Genomic DNA, 23,189 nt, shown 5'->3' with positions numbered 1-23,189 from the left:
AGATGCTCTTATCCAGAGCAACGTACCGTACAAGTGCAAAAGTCAGGGACAAGAAGTTCTGAACTTCTAGTCCAAATAAACAAGTGACTGAATAACAACTAGGGTAATATTCTGTTGAAGTCAGAACAATCAGCAAACAACCAGCTTAATAAAAAGGAGGAATATGTAAAAGGACATTAGACACTGGATCCTTATTAACTTCTACTTAAATTGGACAAGACAGAAGTAGAAGGAAGTTAACAGTGTTCAGGACGCAGGCAGTCTCAATGTTTAAGTCTAGACTGAAAGCATACATGCTTCATCAAGCCTTTTGTTAATAACTTTTTATTAGGTAAAGTAGTAGATCTGGAGGGTCCTCAGGCATAGAATGTTTTGGTAAACTGGGATGTGTGGATGCTGTCACCCCCCACTCTCACAAGTTCACTCAGGTTTGTTGACAGTGGAGTGGTTGGCTGCTTTATGTTCCACGGCTCCCTCATGTCCATGTTACCTTCTGGCTCTCCCTTTTAGTTATGCCATCATAGTTAATCTTGCTGGAGTCAGCATAGAGCCAGCATACCTCCAGAGTCTGAGCCGCCCCTACACGCCAGCCAGATCCCTACGCTCCGCTACTACTGTTCACCTGGCCTCTCCTCCTCTCCATTCCTGCCCAGCCCGCTCAAGACTACTGTCTGTCCTGGTTCACCGTTGGTGGAATGACCTTCCCACTGAGGTTAGAACTGCCGACTCCCTGACCACCTTCAAGCGCAGACTGAAGACTCGCCTCTTCAGGCTGCACCTCTCCCCTTCTTCCCTGCCCATTGTGTAACTGCATTTCGGTTTAGACCAACCCAGGCTGTGTACGGTCTGGGGTTAGCGGTTTTGAGTTCTCCATTTAGTGATACTTTATATGGTTGGTTTGTTTCCTTGGCTGTTTGAGTATTGGTATTTCAACAGCATATTACACTCGGTATTTCTATCACTTGTTCAGTTGGCATTAGAACTTTCTTGTCTAGAAGTTCAACACTTTGTGTACCTGACTTTTGCACTCATTGTACATTGCTCTGGATAAGAGCATTTGCCAAATGCCAGTAATGTAATGTAATGTAATGTAATGTAATGTCTGAGGGAGTTTTTCCCTTGCCACCGTCACCCCAGACTTGCTCATCAGGGATGAATAAATTTATTAGAGATAAAATTAGTGCATAAAGTATTTATTTTTCTGTAAAACTGCTTTGAGACAACGTCTGTTGTTAAAAGCACCATGGACAGCATGGTGGTGTAGTAGTTAGCACTGCAAGAAGGTTCTGGGTTTGAGCCCAGTGGGGGCCTTTCTGTGTGGAGTTTGCATGTTCTCCCTGTGTCTGCGTGGGTTTCCTCATAGTTCAAAAGACATGCGGTTAGGTTAACATGGGGCGGCCTTGGGCTGAAGTGCCCTTGAGCAAGGCACATAACTCCCAACTGCTCCCCAGGCGCTGTAGCATAGCTGCCCACTGCTCTGGGTGTGGGTGTGCGCATGTGTGTATTCACTGCTTCAGATGGGTTAAATGTAGAGGACGAATTTCACTGTGCTTGAGTGTGCATGTGGCAAATAAACAGACTTAGGCTACATCCACACGACAACGGCAACGAGATGTTATTTAAAAAAATATCGCGTCCAAATGGGCAACGATCAGTAAAATATCAGGTCCATATGGCAACGCAACGCTTGCTGAAAACGATGCAATACACATGCCACACCTCTAGGGGTGCTGTAAGACGGTCCCTTCGGAGACACCAGAACAATAGAAGAAGTAAGGACGCATGCGCATAAACTATTATGCGCGAGACTTCATATTAGCCACAAAGTCAGAAAAATCTGTTCGTAAAATTACATTATAATGACCAAATACAATGAAAAGTATTTTTCCAGTCTCACCTGTGAAAGGTAATCCCATGTGATCTCGTTTGGACGGTAAATCTGTTGGTACAGTTAAACGCAGCACATGAATGAGGCATCTTTATTCTCCGCTTTGACCCATCCAATATGGCGGCGAGGATGACGTATGATTCTACGCGGAAGGCGGCGTCTTTAATGGTCCGGAATAAATTGAATGCTACACGTTGATGGATTAATTTGTTCTTCTACGCCCTTTTTGAGGAATGTATTGTAGGACTTAAGCCAACATCTGAAGAGGTGAGATCGCTCCTTTTTTTCCCTATTTTTGCTGGCGGGATTGACTCTGCCCTAAGGGCTATTCTCTCTCTCTCTCTCTCTCACTTTGCACCATTACACAATAAATATTCACAGTGAAAATATTTTGTAAGCGCGTTTCATGAACCAAGTTATAGGATTTGTTGACAACTCGCATCGAGTTCGTTACACTTCTACCCGGCGTGAAGCACTCACAGTCATGTGGTTGTGACGTCATCGTAAACAAATCCGTTCTACTCATCCAGACGACTTCACAACGGCAACGTTGCCAGATCTTTCCACTCTGGAACCCGTTCTCAAAAGATTGCGTTTTGGGGCACCCAAAACGCCGGTGCCGTGTGGACGCCAGGCCGAAACGATAAACAATTGTATCGGATTCACCTGAATCCGTTGCCGTGTGGACAGGGCCTTAATTTAACCTAACTGGCTGTTCAAACAGCTGCATCAATGGCTGTCTTCAAAGACTAAACCTTTCTTTACCAAGCACTTGAAGTAAGTGTTTTGCTCATCTGTAATTTAAAAAACACCCACCCACCACATCCTTGTCTTGCATTCCCCAGCAGGATTTTTAGATTAAATGGTACTGTTAGTCTCTGAGCAAGTCAACTAAACTAGCATTGAGAACATCTTTTTGATACAATCCAAAATACTTCTGGAATTTGCTCTGGCTAAGGGCACCTGCTAAATAGTGTAAATGTAAATATCATTACTACAAAATTACAGTTTTGACCTTTACTAGCACTTGATCTGGGACTAAAATCCTAGAGATCCACTGGTAATAACTGCATTACCCAAACTCACTCAATAAAACTAATTCAGTTCAAACAGGTGTTGGTTTCAAACTTATTATTGTAAGAAATATAGTGACTTACTGAGATCAGTGTCCCTTGGTTTCCAGCACAAGGTTTCGCTGGTGCTTTTTGTTTCCCATCACAGTAGCTTGCTCTGTGCATTTAAAAAAAAAAAAGGAAGCAATGAGTCTTTGATGACTTGTGTTGATATTTTCAGCCAGACATTAAGCCAACTGAGTATGATATTGATGTTTTATACCACCACATTATAATGCTCTAATTTATATATTCAGCTAACAAACAAAATGTCTGTTGTATGCATTTATATTGCATCATTATACTTGAGGCATGGGAATTAAAAATCCTACAGCAACAGCAGTTAGATCATTTAAATAATTTTTAACATGTGGCTGGTCATAAAAGGTAAACAAATTTCTCATTTTGTATTTGCAGGGGCTTGTCTTAAAATGCTAGTTTAATGTAATGGAGCCTGACAAGTTTCAGCCCGACAAATGCAATTGTGGGTGTCTAATAACAACAACGTACTGTCTTTTGATCCAGGTTCAAATAACCAGGAACACAAAAGCATGATATTTAGAGTGAACAGCAAAATCACATGAAACTTGGAGGAGTGGCTCATTTTCAAAGCATACTCTGTATACAACTACCAACAAAAACTAGTGTGTGGTATATTAAATACTGAATACTGTGTTGTGGGCTTCTTTTCATAGTAGTTATCAAACTGAACATTCATTCATTCATCTTCAATAACTGCTTGATCTCAAGGCACCATGCACGCACCCATTCTCTCACGCATGGGGGCAATTTACCATAGCCAACCTGCCTACCTACATGTTTTTGGACAGTGGCAGGAAACCGGAGAACTGGGAATAAACACAATGAATATGTGAAATTCCAAAGTCAGTAACCCAAACTGAGGATCAAACCAAGGATCAATTGAACAATTACACAGAGGGGGGGAGAAAAAAAATCAGAGTTGCCTGTGAAAGAGATGAGGCAGTGATACTGGTAAGCAAAAAATGAAGAGATGGACAAGGAGGAGGTATATTGAGTTGTCCAGTACTCAGTGTTGGTTCAATGTACAGAGACCAGAGCAGGAAATTAAACTGCCCCTGTGACCACACAGTGACAAAACCATGTGAAAATTTGACCAATCATGGAGAGGGGGAGGTCTCTGGGAAAAAAAAAAAAAAACGGGGATAAATGCCTTGGCATACTGACTGCAGAGAAGACATTTGTAAAGGTTGTGAGAAGGGGAAAAATAAATAAAATTTGTAGAGTGTGCGTGTGCATACACACCTCAAACAATTAGAATATCGTGAAAAAAAGTTAAATATTTTCCATTTAAGAAAGTGAAAAATGTAACATTCTAGACCATTACATGCAAACTGAAATACTTCAAGCATTTTTCTATTTTAATAATTATGGTCTACAGCGCAAAAAATAATAATTTTAAAAAATAAACACCCCCACCCCCCCCAAACACATTCACAAACAATATCTCAAAAGAGAGTACAACCCCGATTCCAAAAAAGTTGGGACAAAGTACAAATTGTAAATAAAAAACGGAATGCAATAATTTACAAATCTCAAAAACTGATATTGTATTCACAATAGAACATAGACAACATATCAAATGTCGAAAGTGAGACATTTTGAAATTTCATGCCAAATATTGGCTCATTTGAAATTTCATGACAGCAACACATCTCAAAAAAGTTGGGACAGGGGCAATAAGAGGCTGGAAAAGTTAAAGGTACAAAAAAGGAACAGCTGGAGGACCAAATTGCAACTCATTAGGTCAATTGGCAATAGGTCATTAACATGACTGGGTATGAAAAGAGCATCTTGGAGTGGCAGCAGCTCTCAGAAGTAAAGATGGGAAGAGGATCACCAATCTCCATAATTCTGCGCCGACAAATAGCGGAGCAATATCAGAAAGGAGTTCGACAGTGTAAAATTGCAAAGAGTTTGAACATATCATCATCTACAGTGCATAATATCAAAAGATTCAGAGAATCTGGAAGAATCTCTGTGCGTAAGGGTCAAGGCTGGAAAACCATACTGGGTGCCCATGATCTTCGGGCCCTTAGACGGCACTGCATCACATACAGGAATGCTTCTGTATTGGAAATGACAAAATGGGCTCAGGAATATTTCCAGAGAACATTATCTGTGAACACAATTCACTGTGCTATCTGCCGTTGACAGACATCTTCAATAAAGGGGCTACCCACTGTTGCAATCCTAATATCAAGCCACTCCTGAACCAGAGACAACGTCAGAAGTGTCTTACCTGGGCTAAGGAGAGAAAGAACTGGACTGCTGCTCACTGGTCCAAAGTCTTCTTTTCAGATGAAAGTAAATTTTGCATTTCATTTGGAAATCAAGGTCCAACACTCTGGAGGAAGAGTGGAGAGGCACAGAATGCAAGGTGTTTGAAGTCCAGTGTGAAGTTTCCACAGTCTGTGATGATTTGGAGTGCCATGTCATCTGCTGGTGTTGGTCCACTGTGTGGTATCAAGTCCAACGTCAACACAGCCGTCTACCAGGAGATTTTAGAGCATTTCATGCTTCCATCTGCTCACAAGCTTTATGGAGATGCCAATTTCTTTTTCCAGAAGGACTTAGCACCTGCCCACAGTGCCAAAACTATGACCAATCATATCGTATATTCGTATATTTTATTCATCAACATTGCAGACGTTGTCTGAATTGAGTTGATTTAACAATAGGTCAAACAAAGATGTTAAAAATACATACATATTATACAACTAAAAATAAACACAGAATTTAAGACTAATAAACACAACAGGACAATTAAAACAATCCAAGTTAATTCAGTAAATAAAGAAGATTGGCCAGCCAACTCGCCTGACCTGAACCCCATAGAGAATCTATGGAGTATTGTCAAGAGGAAGATGAGAAACACCTGACCCAAAAATATAGACGAACTGCAGGCCAATATCAAAACAACCTGGACTTCAGTAACCTCAGCAGTGCCGCAGGCCGAGTTCCTCCATGCCACACTGCACTGATGCAGTAATTCATGGTAAAGTAGCCCAAACCAAGTACTGAGTGTATAAATGAACATACATTGAGTTAAAGGATCATGAATGGAAGCAATGATTTCTTTGTCTGTTACAAAAATGACAAAGGTTACCGGTGTATCATTGTCAATGTCCATCCACTGACTCGCTAGGTTTTCTAAATCTTCACCCTTCAGTTCATTCATGTGTTGCAAATTACCAATGTTGTTGTCATTTATGTTGCACTGCATGGCTGGGAGTATAAAATGCCAGCAGTGTGCTTTAACTCGATGTTAAGTTTAGCTGTATCAGCAGTCATTTTGTCCTTTTATTGATCCTTTGATCACCGTTCTCAATAATTGTTAGGTGATCAACACAAACTAGGCCAGTTGAGCCTTCATTTGATAGCGATAACATATTGTTTCCTCGACTGCGAACTTACTTTCTTACTGTTTGTCTCTCCTGGGAAGAGGAGCGCATGGGTCAGCGCATCATGCAAGCAGGCAATTGACAGGTGTAATTGCAGGGAAAAAAGGTGTTTATTTACAAATAGGCAGACAAATAGTTCAAAAATCTAAGAAAAAGGCAGGGTCGTGAAACAGGCAATGGTCACATGAAGCACAAACAGAATGACGGAGGCAAAGACGAAAAGGCAGAGTCCAAATACACAAAGTCAAAACCAATAAGGCAATACACAGGTATAAGGTTTGGTAACATGAAACACTAGGTACAGCGCATATACTTTGCCAAGTCTGTGTGTTTAGAAAGTCCTTACAAGCATGCGGAGTGATTGTGCTCTTATCCAGAACAGGTGCATAGTACTGTAGTCTGAGCACCAATATGTGTGGACGTAACAGTGTTTTTATTTATTTATTTTTTAAAGACTTTGACTCATTGTCATTAAAAGGGGCTAACAAGCCCTAATTATCAATTATCGGCCCTAATTAACAATTGCATCATCCTCACCAACTTTTATACAAACAGATAACCTCAGGTGACGACTTAAAAAAAAAAAAAAAAAAAAAAAAAACACAACCTTGCACCCTTTCAACTTCCCAAAAAACTATGAAGACAGTAATTAGCAGGTGTGTGACCTCTACATAAGCAGAACTTTTGGCGGTGTGGTGTTCGGGAGTACTCAGGTGTATGTCTACATCATGCAAAGAAGAAAGGACATCAGCCATGACTTCTAAGAGGCAATTGCTGCTACTCAAATCTGGGAAGGGTTATAAGGCCAAATCCAAACAATTTGAAATGCGCTTTTCTACAGTGAGAAAGACTGTTTACAAAGACAGACCCTTCAAGGCAGTTGCCAGTCTTCCTATGTGTGGGGGTCCTAGCAAGTTCAGACGGTCTAATGTACAATTCGCACGGGATAAGTATTACCTATGGACCTCTGGTAATTGGCAATTACCCCCGCACCTCTGTGTTATTGTGTGGTGCATTCGGACGGGATAAGCAAAAGTCTGTAATTCACTGAATTTCCAGACATTGTGACCGGATTGTGACAATCAATACAGTTGTAGCATGTTGGAAGTGTCAACATATTACTGTAGTACATTAATGGTGCATTAATAAGGTAGGATGAAAACACAGTAGGCATAAGAATAGCACTGTATCCAAATTAAGAGAGGGGAAACGCATATGATAGGGATGCAGTATGTTTGCTCCACGCTCTCAAAATGAGAAGGCGGGGTCACTGCAAATGAAAACAGTCTCGAGATGACAATGTAAGTGAACAGGCAGTTTATGGTGCTGTTTACACATAGCCGGGTATTTTGCTAAACGAACATTTGTCTTCCCTCCGTTAACCAAAATATCTTCGTATTGCTGTGTCATGGGGGTTAGCGTGGCTCCTTACCATATGCTGCCACACAAGCCATCCAGTTGAAGATTCCTCGTGCTTTCTTCTTGGAGTTCTTCTTGGAGCTGTTTCTGCTTATCTGGTTCAAATACGGGATAGGCCTACTACCACTTGCCCCTGAAATGCTGTTTATCAAAATTTCGCCCGTATCCTCCATTATTCACTCCAGAAAAGTACAAGAGATGTGCGTTTAATAATTACAAACACAGACATGCGCATTCACACGGGACTTGTATTACCACTGGACGTCTGTGTTTTGCCAAAACACAGTAGGTAATTCGCGCCGGACTTATTACTTGGCAAATTACGGACATGGCGCATTCGCACGGGACTAAGAACTCAGACATTCTCTGTAATTATTCCGAATTACCAGAGGTCCACAGGTAATACTTATCCCGTGCGAATAGGGCTTAATACTCAAAGAAAAATCACCATTTACTACACGTATGATTTGACACAAACTCTCCCTACATTCTTTACAACAATTTAGCTCCAACAAATGAAATAGCCTGCTCCTTTCACTCAGCTGGTCTTTCCATCACCAGCTAACAGATGGTTAGCTACCTAATCTAGCCACTGTGTCACTAAACACGCACTGGTGTCATTAACCAGAGTATGCCTTAAAGTCAAACAAAACCCAAAAAATAAAAACTCCTTAGATCAAGTGGATACATCAGTTCTAAACTGTTGGGAACGACACTAAATATGCCAGTGTCAAATATCTGAGTGCAAAAATAAGCCCGATCACTGCAAAGAGCAAAGAGTTTTTTGCCATCCCCAATCCTACAAAGGATATTGCTTTTACAAGTTGATATTACAATTGATGAAATGGCTTCATTTCATTGGCACTGGCCACACTGTGGACAAATTTCGCTTCGGCAGGCACAAGGTGGTTTACGAAGACCACTTCACAGTGGAATGCTTCACGTGGGAAAAGATTACAAATACGGGAAGAAAAGAAAGGCAGTGAGGTGAGCGATAATTCAGACTCTTCCATAAACTGTAATACAATCTGTCAAATGCACTTGGCCAAGCTTACATGCATAGAATATCTAAATCCCAGACATAGCAGCCCTGTCAATAATTACTGGTGACTTTTTTTTTTGCATACTTTAATTCCCCCCTTGGGGATTTATAGGCTCTGCTTTAACCCATCTGAAGCAGTGAACACACACGAGCAGCTGCGCTAAAGTGCCCAGAGACTTTAAGAATTAGATACCTTTATTCAATAGCTCTGTGGTACTAAGGTGAACAGTGTACTAGTGGGTAAGCTGTCACAAGCGGATATCCGGTTTCAGTGCAAACGGCTGCACCCAGGGAAGCCCATTCTTAGAAATATCATAACTTTTCAAACTGATAAATTATAAAAAGTCTTATTTTTAATTAAAACATGCAGGGGCACTTGCTGTGCTCGGTAAAGAGTTTATTTTTTGGGCTTTGTTTGGCTTTAATGTGAGTATTTTTGTTCCCATTTCTTACCTAAATCACTTTTCATTTCAACTGCCAGCATACTAGCATCCACTTCAGGGGCTTTATTAAAAGTTGCAGCATCGCTGGCAGTTCCGGAGTGGCTCCATTTTCCTGTTAGTTTACTGCTGGCATAGGAAATGGAGGCGCACGATTTTCAGACAAAATGCAATATTGCACAAAGTGACCCTGACTAATCATAAAAGTTTACACACTATATTTTATATATACACACACACACACACACACACACACACACACATACACCCATATCGCCTCTGAAAAAATAAACATTCCCTAAAGCCTAATATCTGGTAATAATGGCAAGTAAATTTTTTGTAGGATCCTTACACATTTCTGTGGCAGAATCTTAGCCCACTTTTTTTTGGGGGGGGGAGGACTGTTTTAATTCTGACAGATTTGTATACCTTTGGGTAGGACAGTGGTTCCCAAAGTGGGGGGCGCAGAGCCATTGCGGGGGGGCACGGGGCGCGGATGGAATGAATGAATGAATCAATCAATAAATTACACTGCTAGCATAACATGGAGAAGTTTTTGGCGGGGGGTGCGGGGCTCCCACGTAAACGCAAATCAGAGGATGAAGCATCGCCAAATGTGCTTCCAAAGCAAGTTCATTCCAAGGCAAAGACAAGAAAATATGACAACACATATCTTGTCTTTGGCTTCACCTGTACAACGGTGGGTAATGACAAGAGACCGCAGTGTGTTGTCTGTCTTAAAGTGCTAGTTTGTGACAGCTTGAAGCCGAACAAGCCAAGACGCCACTTGGAGACAAAACATCCAGAGCACAAAGACAAGCCAGTTGAGTTTTTCAGACAAAAACTCGTAAACTGCCATGCTCAACAGTCCCTATTTACTAAAGCTGCATCCGTGCCGGCAAATGCTCAACTCGCCTCACATAAAAGTTGCCTACCGGGTGGCACAGTGTAAAAAGTCGCACACAATAGCGGAGGAATTAGTACTTCCCTGTGCTATGGACATGGTATCAACTATGCTTGATGACACTGCAGCCAGCAAACTAAGGGCTATTCCTCTGTCCAACAACACCATCGGCAGGCGCATTTATGACATGTCAAAGGACATAGAGGAGCGGCTTAATAACAAAGTGCGTGACAGACGCTTTTCTCTTCAGATGGATGAAGCCACTGACAGTAACAAAGACTGTTTATTAATTACTTACGTCAGATTCATAGATGGAGATGACATGAGGGAGGAATTGCTTTTCTGCAAAAAAGTTACTGGCAGAGCCACAGCAGAAGAACTGTTTAAAATCATTGAATCATACTTGAAAGAGGCCAACCTGAAATGGGAGGACTGTGTGGGGATCTGCACTGACGGGGCGCAGGCTATGGCTGGGAAACGGGCAGGGCTGCAAGCGCTCATCAAGCGCGTCTCCCCCAATGTGCAGTGGATGCACTGCATGATACACCGTGAAGCCCTGGCATCTAAACAGTGGAGTCCCGAGCTGAATGATGTAATGACCGACGTTATTGCCATCGTCAACTACATCAAAACACGATCTGTCAAAGCCCGGATTTTTTCGGCACTGTGCGAGGAAATGGGCTCCGACCACACAGCTGTTCTGTTTCACAGCGAGTCCCGATGGCTGTCACGTGGGAAGGTGCTGTCCAGGGTCTTTGAACTGCGAGATGAAATCTGCATCTTTTTGAAGGAAGAGGGCAATGATCTTGCCCACAAATTTTACTGTAACAAGTTCCTCATGAAACTTGCATACCTCAGTGACATGTTTCTGAAACTCAATGAAGTGAATTTGCAGTTGCAGGGCACAAATACACACCTCCCACATCTGGCAGATAAAATCGCATCATTCACCAGAAAACTTGAGATGTGGCTGCAGCGAGTGAAGGTTGGAAATGTGGACTGATTTGAGAACCTGAAGTCATTCATTGAAGACAACAAACTGCAGAACACAGTGATCCCATGCATGAAAGCAGACATCTCTGCCCTTCAGAACCATTTCCAGAAATATTTCCTGATGCAGGATCCCAAAGAATATGACTGGATCCGTGACCCCTTCAGTGCAACACCACCTGCCGACTCCAGCACATCAGAGGAGGAACAGTTCATTGATGTCACCTCTGATTCAACAATGAGGCTGCAGTTTCAGTCAAAGACACTGGCTGCATTTTGGATTGGGGTGGAGAAAGATTACCCACTGCTAGGTAAGAGAGCCCTGGCCATACTTCTTCCTTTTGCCACATCCTAGCTATGTGAGAGAGGTTTTTCTGCTGTGGCCTCAATCAAGACAAAATACAAATCAACATTGAAAATGAACTCAGAGTGGCAATCTCAAAACTGCAACCCAGATTTGAGAAGATCTGCAGCATGAAGCAGGCCCACACCAGTCACTGAAAAGATGCGAGGATTAAAGGTGTCATTTTTACACAACAAATCTTGAGGTTTTTGTTTTTTTCTTCTCAGGGAGTTGGTCATGTTTTAAAACCCATTTTTGCAGAGAGGCAATGTTTGAAAACTGCATTGATAATGTTGAATATTAAAAAAAGAAACCTGTTACACAGTTAAGGTGCTTGAAAACAGTTATACTTATTATATTGCAACCTGTAGTTTATGGCAGTTTACTTTTATTTGTTCAAAAAAGATTGAGGTTTGTATTAATAAACTGCAATGGAGTCTGAAAACAAAATGTGTATGTGTGTCCTGTTTATCTTTTTTTTCTCTTTTTGTCTGGGGTGGGGAGGGGGCGCAAAAATTTTCTTATCTACCAAAGGTGGGCCCAGCAGAGAAAGTTTGGGAACCACTGGGGTAGGAAATGCTCTTTTCAGGCTGTGCCGCATCATCCCTATTGGGTTTAAGTCAGGACTTGGCTAGGCCACTCAAACTTTTTTTTTTGGTCCCCCCACATCTTAGTGGGCTGCAAGACCAACCTCACCCAAGGCTGTTACACCTGGCGGCACAACCAGGTGTTAAAATGTCTTGCAGCAGTGCTGGAAAGTCGACGGACAAGTGTCAACGCCCTTCCACCCCCGTCATCCCACTGGCAGGCAATAACATTTGTCCAGGAGGGCGAGGGTCAAGCAAGCCTCGCCACCATAAGACCAGACACTGGGCAGCTAGGCGGTGCACGGGACTGGAAGATGCTGGCAGACATGGGCCAGAAGCTCTGCTTCCCAGCTGAGATCGCATCCACCAACCTGTGACCAGACCTTGTGCTGTGGTCAGCCTCACTCAAGCTGGTCTACATCATCGAGTTCACTGTGCCCTGGGAGAGTGCAGGGGAGGAGGCCTATGAGCGGAAGAAGCTGAGGTATGCTGAGCTTGCAGCCAATGTGCAACAACAAGGCTGGAAAGCGAAGGTATGCCTGGTGGAAGTAGGCTGCAGAGGGTTCGTAGCCACCCAGGGTTTCTGCAGGCTTGAACAAGTTCAATTTAAGACTTAAGACCATAACAGGTTAAATTTAAGACTTATGCCGCACAAAAAAAAAAAGAAAATTGGGAGAGCCTGAATTACTTTCAAAACAACAACATTTATTATCATTCACCAATGAACTCATTACATCCCTAGGGTGCGCTCTTGCATTAATGAGGAACAGAAACACAACATGAAGTAGAACATTATGGCATTAGATCATTGACAAACTGACTAAAATGGGGGTGTGGGGTGGGGGGTCAGAGAGGGAGAAAGGGATGTTAGTAAAGGGTTTGAAAAAGTTTGAAAACCACTGCATTACGCTAGATCATTAACAAATTGATTAAATGGAGAGAGAGAGAGAGAGAGAGAGAACTACATTGCCGCAGTGGAACGTTTGGGCAATGTTAGAATCGGGAAACATGGCCTGAAAAAGCTCCCCAATCTTGTCATTGCTTTTATGTGAGTGATGCATTGTCACGGTGTTTAAAATCCACAACACTTCGGCTTTTAAAGTTGCAGTGGAGCCAAAGACATCCCGCAAATCACTTGAGGATGAGGCATTCGATTCCATACAGTTTGTGTGTTGTAACGTGACAGTTCGCACGGAGTTAGCTGATACACCGTCTCGAGATGTGCTTGGACCTGACAATGGTGAACAAAATTGGGTGATGGCATGCGACTGTTGCAGACTTTTATGGGCAGCCTGGTGCTTCTCCGCTTTCGCGTGCGATTCCAGTGCCTTTACACCCAGGGTGCCGAGTTTGAGTGTTCTTTTGCACAGTGTGCAGTACGCCTCAAACGGATTGTTTGGTACACGTTTTAACCAGTCTATGAAATCATTGCGTTCAAGCCAGCAGTCGTTAAACTTGCATTTGCCCATTTTGCTACAAACCGTGACAATCTTTCTCGCTTCTTTTAGGCTCTACTGTCTAAATGAGCGCGTACCATGCCCTGTGCATCACCATGCCAACCAGGCTAGACGCCAGATTCCACTGTGTCTCATTTGTAGTTTGCAGCGTAGCCTACTGATACTAAGTAGGCCTAGCCTATATGACTAATTATGAATATCACCAACGCATTTAACAAAAAAAAGCGAATGGGGTAAATGGATGTAAGGATTTAAGACTTCACAAAATTACATTTAAGACCTACAATGCAAAATATGCTTGTATTTTAGACTTTTTAAGACCTTAAATTAGGATTATCAAATTTTAGACTTAAGACTCAGCGGAAACCCTGCCACCTCTACATCCAGGCTACTCAGGGAGATGGCCGTGCGAGGGAAGGCCCACCAGCAGGCAGTCAAAGACCTCTCTCCAAGGCTACTGAAAAGGGGAGTCAGTGGCTGTGGATGAAGAGGAAGGGCTCCACTTGGGCCCTCAAAGGAGTTGATGGCATCTAGGGGGTGAACCTGGGACGCTGGGATTCACTGCTGAGCCCTCTGGAGGTGTCGTGGGTCTATCAGCAAAACACCCATGAAGGAGGGCACCCACTTGATAACCCAAAGGATGCAATCACTCAATCGACCACCCCACAGAGTCTCATCAGTACCTCAAGTATGTAACGAGGGATATCGACATCTAATCCTACACAACAGAACATTTAGTTGTGGATTTGCTTCAGTGTTCCATCCAATTATACTTCAGTTTTAGCTCTCACACATGAAATTGGAGAAATTTTTGGCAGGTCGGTCACTCCCGGGAAGATTCAACACACTTCCAAGTCCGTTTGGAAATGATGGCTTTGTAACCTTTTACAGATTGATTCATCTCAACATGTTAAGTTTATTTGAACAGCATTTTTAACAGACATTGTTGCAAAGCAGGTTTCTATATAATTAAAGATGTTAAACATCAGCTAATTTTATCCCCAATTTATCCCTTTCTCAGCTATTGTATGGTATTTTCTTAGCTTTTCCCCATTTGTATTGTTTTAAAAAAAAAAAAAGGTATTTTTGAACTTTTTTTTTTTTGCTTTTTCAAATGGCATCTTTGAATGTAGTCCCAGCATGAAGTATTCTGAGGGCTTAAGAGTTTTGCATGAAAGCTTACACACAGCCACATATGTACTGAAACCACAGTGTCTCTCTCATTCAAAAGACATTGCATTAACTTTTCTTTAGTTTGAAGTGTGCTGCCAGGTTAAATACATCAGGGAATACCACTGATCTGATAGCTGATCAGTTTATGTACTGTGAATTTGCCCCACATGCAGCACAAGTCATTATGGTGAGGAAGCCTAGTTAAAAGTGATCATCTGAAAATCCAAGGTCAAACAAAACTATGCTCATAGATAATCAATTAGTTTTGCATTATGAGAAAGATGGTTTAAAAATGCATCTGCCCTTAAATATATGATAAACGAAGAAAAATATCCTACGCATGAAGCTGTACTCACCGGTAGGCACATTTTCCATCTGCTGTTTTTGTGGTAATTGTAACATGGGCTACATGACTTATGCTGGCAAGTGCCTGCCATAAATAACAAAAGACTTAATTAGCTTATTGCAATTCAACCAAAAAAAAGTTTCTTTCTAAAAAAATAAGATACACATAAATAAATAATAATAATTAAAAAAAAAGTCATTTGCTTTGGAACTTCACTGGATTCAGACTTCCTGTAAATGTCAGTTAAGTTTCAGTATCGCTTACTCTATTTTTACTCATCTGGTTCTTTTACTGTAAATCATAATTGCAAAAACCAGTGAGATCCCAACACTAATAGAAACCCCTGATACAATCATACCTCTCCTCTGAAACCATAAGTTGAAATAGATGCAAGATCCTCAAAAGTCTGAAGCTTGCTTGTTGTAAACCGCTCACAAACAATTTCCAGGTCTTCTTTCTGCCAAAGACAAAGTTGAAGAGGGAAAATGTAACTATTTTATAAGACAAGATGATGAAAAAAGAAGCAAACCAAGAGGAAAAAGAAATAAAAGTTTTAAATAAAGAACTGTGAATACGGTAGCCAGTAACATCTAACACTTACAATATGTATGTATGTATGTATGTATGTATGTATGTATGTATGTATGTAGTAAGGAATTAAGGCATTGGTGATACCACATCGGCTAGACATGGCACTGATCCAATACCCAGTATTGTGTCGGAAAGTCAGAAAGCCATGTTTGGAGTCTGTCAGGTCACAATTTGTCCTCAGAGCGCGATATCTGGACCTCGGAGAGAGTAAGCGGGCAATGCCCAGGGATGGCGATTTTCTTTTAAAATAAAATGAACACTTGAACATGTACTGTATGGATATTATCGGTCAGTGAGAGCGAGTTTATTTTTTGGGTTTTGTTTGGCTTTAAAGGGATCCTTCAGCAGATTTATTCTCAAACGTATTTTATGTAAAGTTAGGTCACAGATTTCAAAAATCAAACTGTTATTTTCAGAAACCAAATAGTGTTTGAGAAAAATGAATTTTCTTTAAAATGTCAGATGGGCTTCCTGCAGTGGTGACGTATGCGATGACATCAGGTAGTGGTCGCTTGGAACAACTCGGCTGTTTATATTCTCCGTTTACATCGTAGTTTTGCTAGTTTTACAAGTACTTTTACCAAATTTATCAGTTTTTAAATAGGTATGCCTCATTGTATAACATAAATGCCACAATGATGCTAAAAAGAAAGCACAAGGTGGAATTAGACTGCATTTCCATAGAGAAAATGCAAAGCGTGCTTGATCAGCTGTGGCAGTGTGTCACTGACAGAAACTGGATCAGACATGAGACCTCATGCTGCAAAATCTTTTTTTTTACATGATCAACAGTTAAAAAAAAAAAAAAAAAAGAGAGTGTGTGTGAGTGAGTGTGTACTGTGCGTAATGTGCATGGCTGCGCGCTCTAAAATCTTGGTTTAAAATGGCTCAACACGCAGTGTGACATGACACTTCATGCTCTAAAATCTTTTTTTACATGATCTACAGTGTCCTGAACTGGTGTAGTGCGCTTGTATGCAGCTTTTGGATCGACACACCTATTCTCTCTATCATTTTCCTGTCTTCCCCCCCAGATAGAATGAATGGGGCTCACGAATCAAATCGTCCTGCTTGGACACGCTTCATCAGAGACCCATCAAACTTCACGTGATACCTCAGGCCAACTCCCCCAACACATACATCCAATCGGTTCTGACCCGCACTCGTCTTTTCCATTTCTGCTCATCCCTTTTTGCTCCATTCACTTCCATTCATTTTTCCCCTATTCAAATGAATGGGGTTTCGGGAGAAAAACTTCGCGTCGTGTCACACTGGGCGCTCTAAAATCAGTTTTAAACCATGCCACTCTCTCTGTTAATCTACCCAGCATCATGTAGATCATGTTTTTAAAAAATAAGTAAATAATAATAATAATAAAAAAGATTTTAGACCGCGAAATGTCATGTCGTGCTGCAAGTTGAACCATTTTAAACCAAGATTTTAGAGTATGCAGCCATACACACACACACAATCTTTAGATCATGGAAAAAGATTTTACAGAGTAAGGTCTCATGTCTGATCCAGTTTCTTTCGGTGACCCTTTGCCACAGCTGATCAAGCACACTGCATTTTCTCTATGGAAATCCAGTCTAGTTCCAGCTTGTGCTTTCTTTTTAGCATCATTGAGGCATTTATACGCTACACAATGAAGCATACTTATTTAAAAAGTGACAAATTCAGTAAAATACTTGTAAAACTACGATGCAAACAGAGAATATAAACTGATGAGTTGCTCCAAACGACCCCTACCTGACGTCATCACATACATCACCACCACAGGAAGTCCATCTGGCATTTTAAAGAAAATTCATTTTTCTCAAACACTGTTTGGTCCCCGAAAATGAGGGTTTGATTTTTGAAATCTGCAACAACTTTTACTTTAAGTTAAGTTTGAGAATAAGTCTGCTGGAGGATCCCTTTAAGCTGGTTTGGGTGTTTTGGGGTGAAATTCCTACTCGTCAACATGTTCTCAACTACAAATCAATATGATGCGCAAAGCATCAGATATAAACAAAGAACTTATTTTTAAACTTAGTTATGCTGTAAAGGTATTTGCTTTAGATCAGTCAACATACACATGCAGGTAAACGCGCATCACTCACAGTTAGCTGACCAACTTATTACAAAAGGCGTCCAGATATTTTTTTCCCCACTTTGCAGTTCTAAAATATCGCGATTAAAAATTAACAGGATAATCCAAATGGCCTTACCCTAATTCCAGAGCCATTATCCTGAATCTGGATCAGCTTCAGTCCTCCCTCTTTGACAGTCACCTGAATGTTGGTGGACTTTGCATCCAGACTGTAAAATGATGTCCATATATAAATATAATTGATTGATTTATTCCAAAAAGTAAAGAAGATTAAAAAATAATGCAATAATCAAAACATCGTCATAAACAGAATAGCGTAGCCACAAGGCAGTAACAATGTTCGGAAAGGATTAGGAAGAAGTAAATAGCTTATCAAATCCTAACCCACTATACCACCACTAATCAAATGTCACTTTCTGCCATAATAAACTATATATACAAAAGAAAACAAAAGCAACAAACAAAAAACATACTAACATGGTATAATATCGACCAAATCAAATCATATATGCAGATACTTATGTTATACATATATACACACATATACAATACATATATACAGTACATACATATACACATACCCATCCATACACAGACATCCATATCATAATCATGTGTGTGAGATAGATAGAGATGGCACGGTGGTGTAGTGGTTAGCGCTGTCGCCTCACAGCAAGAAGGTCCGGGTTCGAGCCCCGTGACCGACGAGGGCCTCTCTGTGTGGAGTTTGCATGTTCTCCCCGTGTCCGTGTGGGTTTCCTCCAGGTGCTCCGGTTTCCCCCACAGTCCAAAGACATGCAGGTTAGGTTAACTGGTGACTCTAAATTGACCGTAGGTGTGAGTGTGAATGGTTGTCTATGTGTCAGCCCTGTGATGACCTGGCGACCTGTCCAGGGTGTACCCCGCTTCTCGCCCGTAGTCAGCTGGGATAGGCTCCAGCTTGCCTGCGACCCTGTAGAACAGGATAAAGCGGCTAGAGATAATGAGATAAGATGAGACATATATACATACACACACATTTTATTATATATATATATATATATATATATATATATATATATATATATAAAAAAGGTGGCACGGTGGTGTAGTGGTTAGCGCTGTCGCCTCACAGCAAGAAGGTCCGGGTTCGAGCCCCGCGGCCAGCGAGGGCCTTTCTGTGTGGAGTTTGCATGTTCTCCCCGTGTCCGCGTGGGTTTCCTCCGGGTGCTCCGGTTTCCCCCACAGTCCAAAGACATGCAGGTTAGGTTAACTGGTGACTCTAAATTGAGCGTAGGTGTGAATGTGAGTGTGAATGGTTGTCTGTGTCTATGTGTCAGCCCTGTGATGACCTGGCGACTTGTCCAGGGTGTACCCCGCCTTTCGCCCGTAGTCAGCCGGGATAGGCTCCAGCTTGCCTGCGACCCTGTAGAACAGGATAAAGCGGCTAGAGATGATGAGATGAGACATATATACATACACACACAAATATATATATTCGTATGTACTCATACACACATATTATCAATAGAATATTATTGTAATTCCTCCTCCCTATACCTCATAAAGATCTGTTCCTTATACCTTTTTTTGAACTGGTTTATAGTTGTACATTTCATGAGCTCCACATTCAAACTGTTCCACAGCTTTACTCCACAAATAGAGATACTGAACATTTTTAACATCATATATTATGGTTATTCTCTAAAGTGGATGTGAATATTCTGCAGTTGCTGAGTTTTATCCCGCGTGTATAGATATAACTATAGTTATATCAGCTTAATAACGAAATAAACACATCAGGCTCAGGCTGTGGTGCAGCGCATCTCACCAGTTCTCTATCATTTCTTTAATGGCATTTGCAGGTCGCTGAATGACTTCTCCAGCAGCGATGCGGTTCACAACGATCTCATCCAGCCTCCGGATCACTCCTGCCATCGCGCCTCACTTACAGACACAGCCTCGGCAGTTTATTTTATTTTTTAAAAACCACTAAAAGTTGCTTATTTAGTTCATTCTGAACAAGTTGCACTACCGAAAAGGTTAAAAAAGCGACCAAAGAACTAATAAGCTGCAAAACTTATTTTCATCTATCAACCGTGGTAAACAAATTACAGCTATACCGTTTACTTTCTTTATAATCAGGAGAAACAACTTTCTACCTAAGTGGGTCCTTCTGATTCCTCCAATCAGATTACGGGAGGGCTGTTTGTCAGACGCTCGATTTTCCCGCCCATTCGGTAGCGATACTTCCCTCGCTCTAAGTCCAGTGTTGCCAGATTGGGCGTTTTTGAATTTTACTTTGCGGGCAAAAAATGGCCTGGGCTGGTTGACAAAAATTGGGCCGGTTTGACGTTAGTTCGGCGCGTTTTTATCATCTCATCTCATCTCATCTCATCTCATCTCATCTCATTATCTCTAGTCGCTTTATCCTGTTCTACAGGGTCGCAGGCAAGCTGGAGCCTATCCCAGCTGACTACGGGCGAAAGGCGGGGTACACCCTGGACAAGTCGCCAGGTCATCACAGGGCTGACACATAGACACAGACAACCATTCACACTCATATTCACACCTACAGTCAATTTAGAGTCACCAGTTAACCTAACCTGCATGTCTTTGGACTGTGGGGGAAACCGGAGCACCCGGAGGGAACCCATGCGGACACGGGGAGAACATGCAAACTCCACACAGAAAGGCCCTCGCTGGCCACAGAGCTCGAACCCAGACCTTCTTACTGTGAGGCGACAGTGCTAACCACTACACCACCGTGCCTCCCAGGTTTTTATCAGATGTTTATAAATATTTCGCACCAACGTTCTGTGTGAGAATGCAGCCAGAGACACTTATACAGGTAGTCGTCGACTTACGACTGTGTTTGGTTACGACTGACCGGTCGTAAACCGATCTGGCTGTACGTCGGCCTATGTTAATTGTACAGTACAATTAGTTTAATATGTGCAAAACAAAAAATACAAAATACAGGTGTGAAAAATAGAAAAAAACATTTTAGTTTGAAACATACCAAAATACAAATGTAAAACAAAGCAAAATACAAAATTTAGTGACCGCTGGCATCACTGGTGCTTGGCTGTGGGTCATCTACGTCATCATCAGCTGTTGCAGCACTCGGGCTGGCAGGAGCATTTGCTCATTTCATAAACCAGGAGCTGGGGCGGAAACTGTATGATGGAGTGCGCGAGGGAGCGCGAAAGAGACTGCGCATGTGCCTGGAGCTGGGGCGGAAACTGTATGACAGAGTGAGCGAGGGAGCGTGAGAGAGACTGCGCATGTGCCTGGAGCTGGGGCGGAAACTGTATGACGGAGTGCGCGAGGGCGCACGAGAGAGACTGCGCATGTGCCTGGAGCTGGGGCGGAAACTGTATGACGGAGTGCGCGAGGGCGCACGAGAGAGACTGCGCATGTGCCTGGAGCTGGGGCGGAAACTGTATGACGGAGTGCGCGAGAGCACGCGAGAGCACGCGAGAGAGACTGCGCATGTGCCTGGAGCTGGAGCGGAAACTGTATGACGGAGTGCGCGAGGGAGCGCGAGAGAGACTGCGCATGTGCCTGGAGCTGGAGTGGAAACTGTATGATGGACTGTGCGAGGGAGCGCGAGAGAGACTGCACATGTGCCTGGAGCTGGGGCGGAAACTGTATGACGGAGTGCGCGAGGGAGCGTGAGAGAGACTGCGTATGTGCCTGGAGCTGGGGCGGAAACTGTTGTACGCGGCGAGAGGCGCTGCCGGGAGCTGGGGCAGAAACTGTTGTACGCTCAGCTAGCTCAGCTGGGAAACACTTGGCAGTCATAACCAGACGGTCATAAAGTCGATCAGTCGTAAGTCGCATAGGTCGTAAGTCGACAACTACCTGTATAGCCTTAGAAGAACTTTGATGCAGCACATTCTATGTACTATCTACGTCCACTAGTCTACATCCAATCCAATCCATATTAAACTAAGCCGAATGATGTTCTTGATAATGCGAAGGAAATCAGGAAAAACAGCTATCTTTGGTCAACTGAGGCAAGTCATAGACCTAGTTTACCCAGTACCCCTTAGGTATTTTAAACAACCAAAATCGAGCATTGGCCTAAATTAATCATTAACAATAAACATTAATCTCATTAAGTATTATTTAAACAAAAAAATGTCGATGTAACTGTAAGACTAATATGAATGTGTGTAATGTAGTGCAGAAACTGAACTCATAAACTAGTAAATAAGAATGACGCAATCCATTCTCCATTTTCTCTTCTCATGTTACATTCAGCCATGCATCGTAGCCTAACTTTTTTTTTAATTGAAGTATATAAAACAGGTACAATCTAACAAATCCACAAAAATCAGGATAACAGATGAAGAAAATACATGGATGTAGACAAAAATAAATTAAGCAGAATAACTAGGCCTATAAAATTAATAAAACAAACAGGATAAATTAAAAGATAAATAAATAAAAGACAAATAGAAAATAAATAACCTCAGCAATGCAGATGTTAGATATGCATCGTAGCCTAACATAGCCTACATAATATTATGCGTGTGTGTCACCTACTGGTGCATGTAGGATTCAGAACACAGCAGATGATTGCAAAGTTATAATCTGATTCAACCATACGTAGCCTAGTACCAGACAGCAGATGTTTCACCTCCAGCACTGACGATCTCATGTTGCCATTTAGAAGTTGTTTGCATTGTTGTTCGATTTACAAATAGCATACTGGTCTTTAGCTGCATATTTTTACTTTACAAGATAGGCATCAAGTACATTTTACATTTTGGGCGGTTTTAAGTGCATTTTGGCGGGTTTTGAACATATTTTGGGCTGGAAAACGTCAGCAGTATCTGGCAACACTGACTCTAACAGCCTGGCGGTCTGCTTTTGGTAAATTAAACAATCTGCTGTCCTTGTTTTGTTCAAAACGATCTGCACATCCAAAAACGCAGCAAAACCTTTCCATACCGATCAATAACAAGACAAGACAGCCAGCACTGTGAGGATCATGTTTTTTGATTTCTCCAGTGCTTTTGACACCATCCGGCCGGCTGTGCTGGGTGAGAAGTTGACAGCGATGCGGGTCGAGGCCCCACTGGTGTCCTGGAAAGGGCCGGAGCAGCATTTTAAAATCCCTGAGGTCCATGATGTGCAAAGCGCGCGCCAAAAAATTTGCGACATATTTAAATGAGAGGCCGTTCCTCCCAACCACGCCCCTCCAGGTGTCACTGTCATCGTCCACGTGAGCATTGAAGTCCCCCAGTAGCACAATGGAGTCCCCAGTCTGAGCACCCCTCAGTACCTCTCCCAGGGACTCCAAGAAGGCCGGATACTCTATACTGCTATTCGGCCCGTAGGCACAAACAACAGCAAGAGCCCTCTCCCCAGT

At 42.2% G+C, this 23,189-nt stretch overlaps 1 protein-coding gene across 2 annotated transcripts in view; it reads right to left on the bottom strand.

Annotated features, from left to right (window-relative positions):
- mlh1 (mutL homolog 1, colon cancer, nonpolyposis type 2 (E. coli)) overlaps positions 1-19,953 on the bottom strand; it is a 64,234-nt gene extending 44,281 nt beyond the window's left edge. For both annotated transcript variants that reach the window (XR_009655024.1, XM_060925507.1), the window contains exons 1-5: positions 19,638-19,953; positions 17,946-18,036; positions 15,503-15,601; positions 15,155-15,228; positions 3,046-3,118 (exon numbers count right to left, since the gene is read on the bottom strand). Coding sequence is in view for 1 of the 2 variants with exons in the window: in XM_060925507.1 (XP_060781490.1) it covers positions 3,046-3,118; positions 15,155-15,228; positions 15,503-15,601; positions 17,946-18,036; positions 19,638-19,744 (444 nt within the window). In the remaining variant the exon portion in view is untranslated. The remainder of the gene's footprint in view (positions 1-3,045; positions 3,119-15,154; positions 15,229-15,502; positions 15,602-17,945; positions 18,037-19,637) is intronic.
- Positions 19,954-23,189: the final 3,236 nt, after the last annotated feature.

Source organism: Neoarius graeffei, chromosome 7 (assembly GCF_027579695.1).
Source record: "Neoarius graeffei isolate fNeoGra1 chromosome 7, fNeoGra1.pri, whole genome shotgun sequence".
Classification (NCBI taxonomy): domain Eukaryota; kingdom Metazoa; phylum Chordata; class Actinopteri; order Siluriformes; family Ariidae; genus Neoarius; species Neoarius graeffei.
The sequence above is the reverse complement of the archived record's forward strand: the minus strand, read 5'-3'. Positions and strand labels throughout refer to the sequence as shown.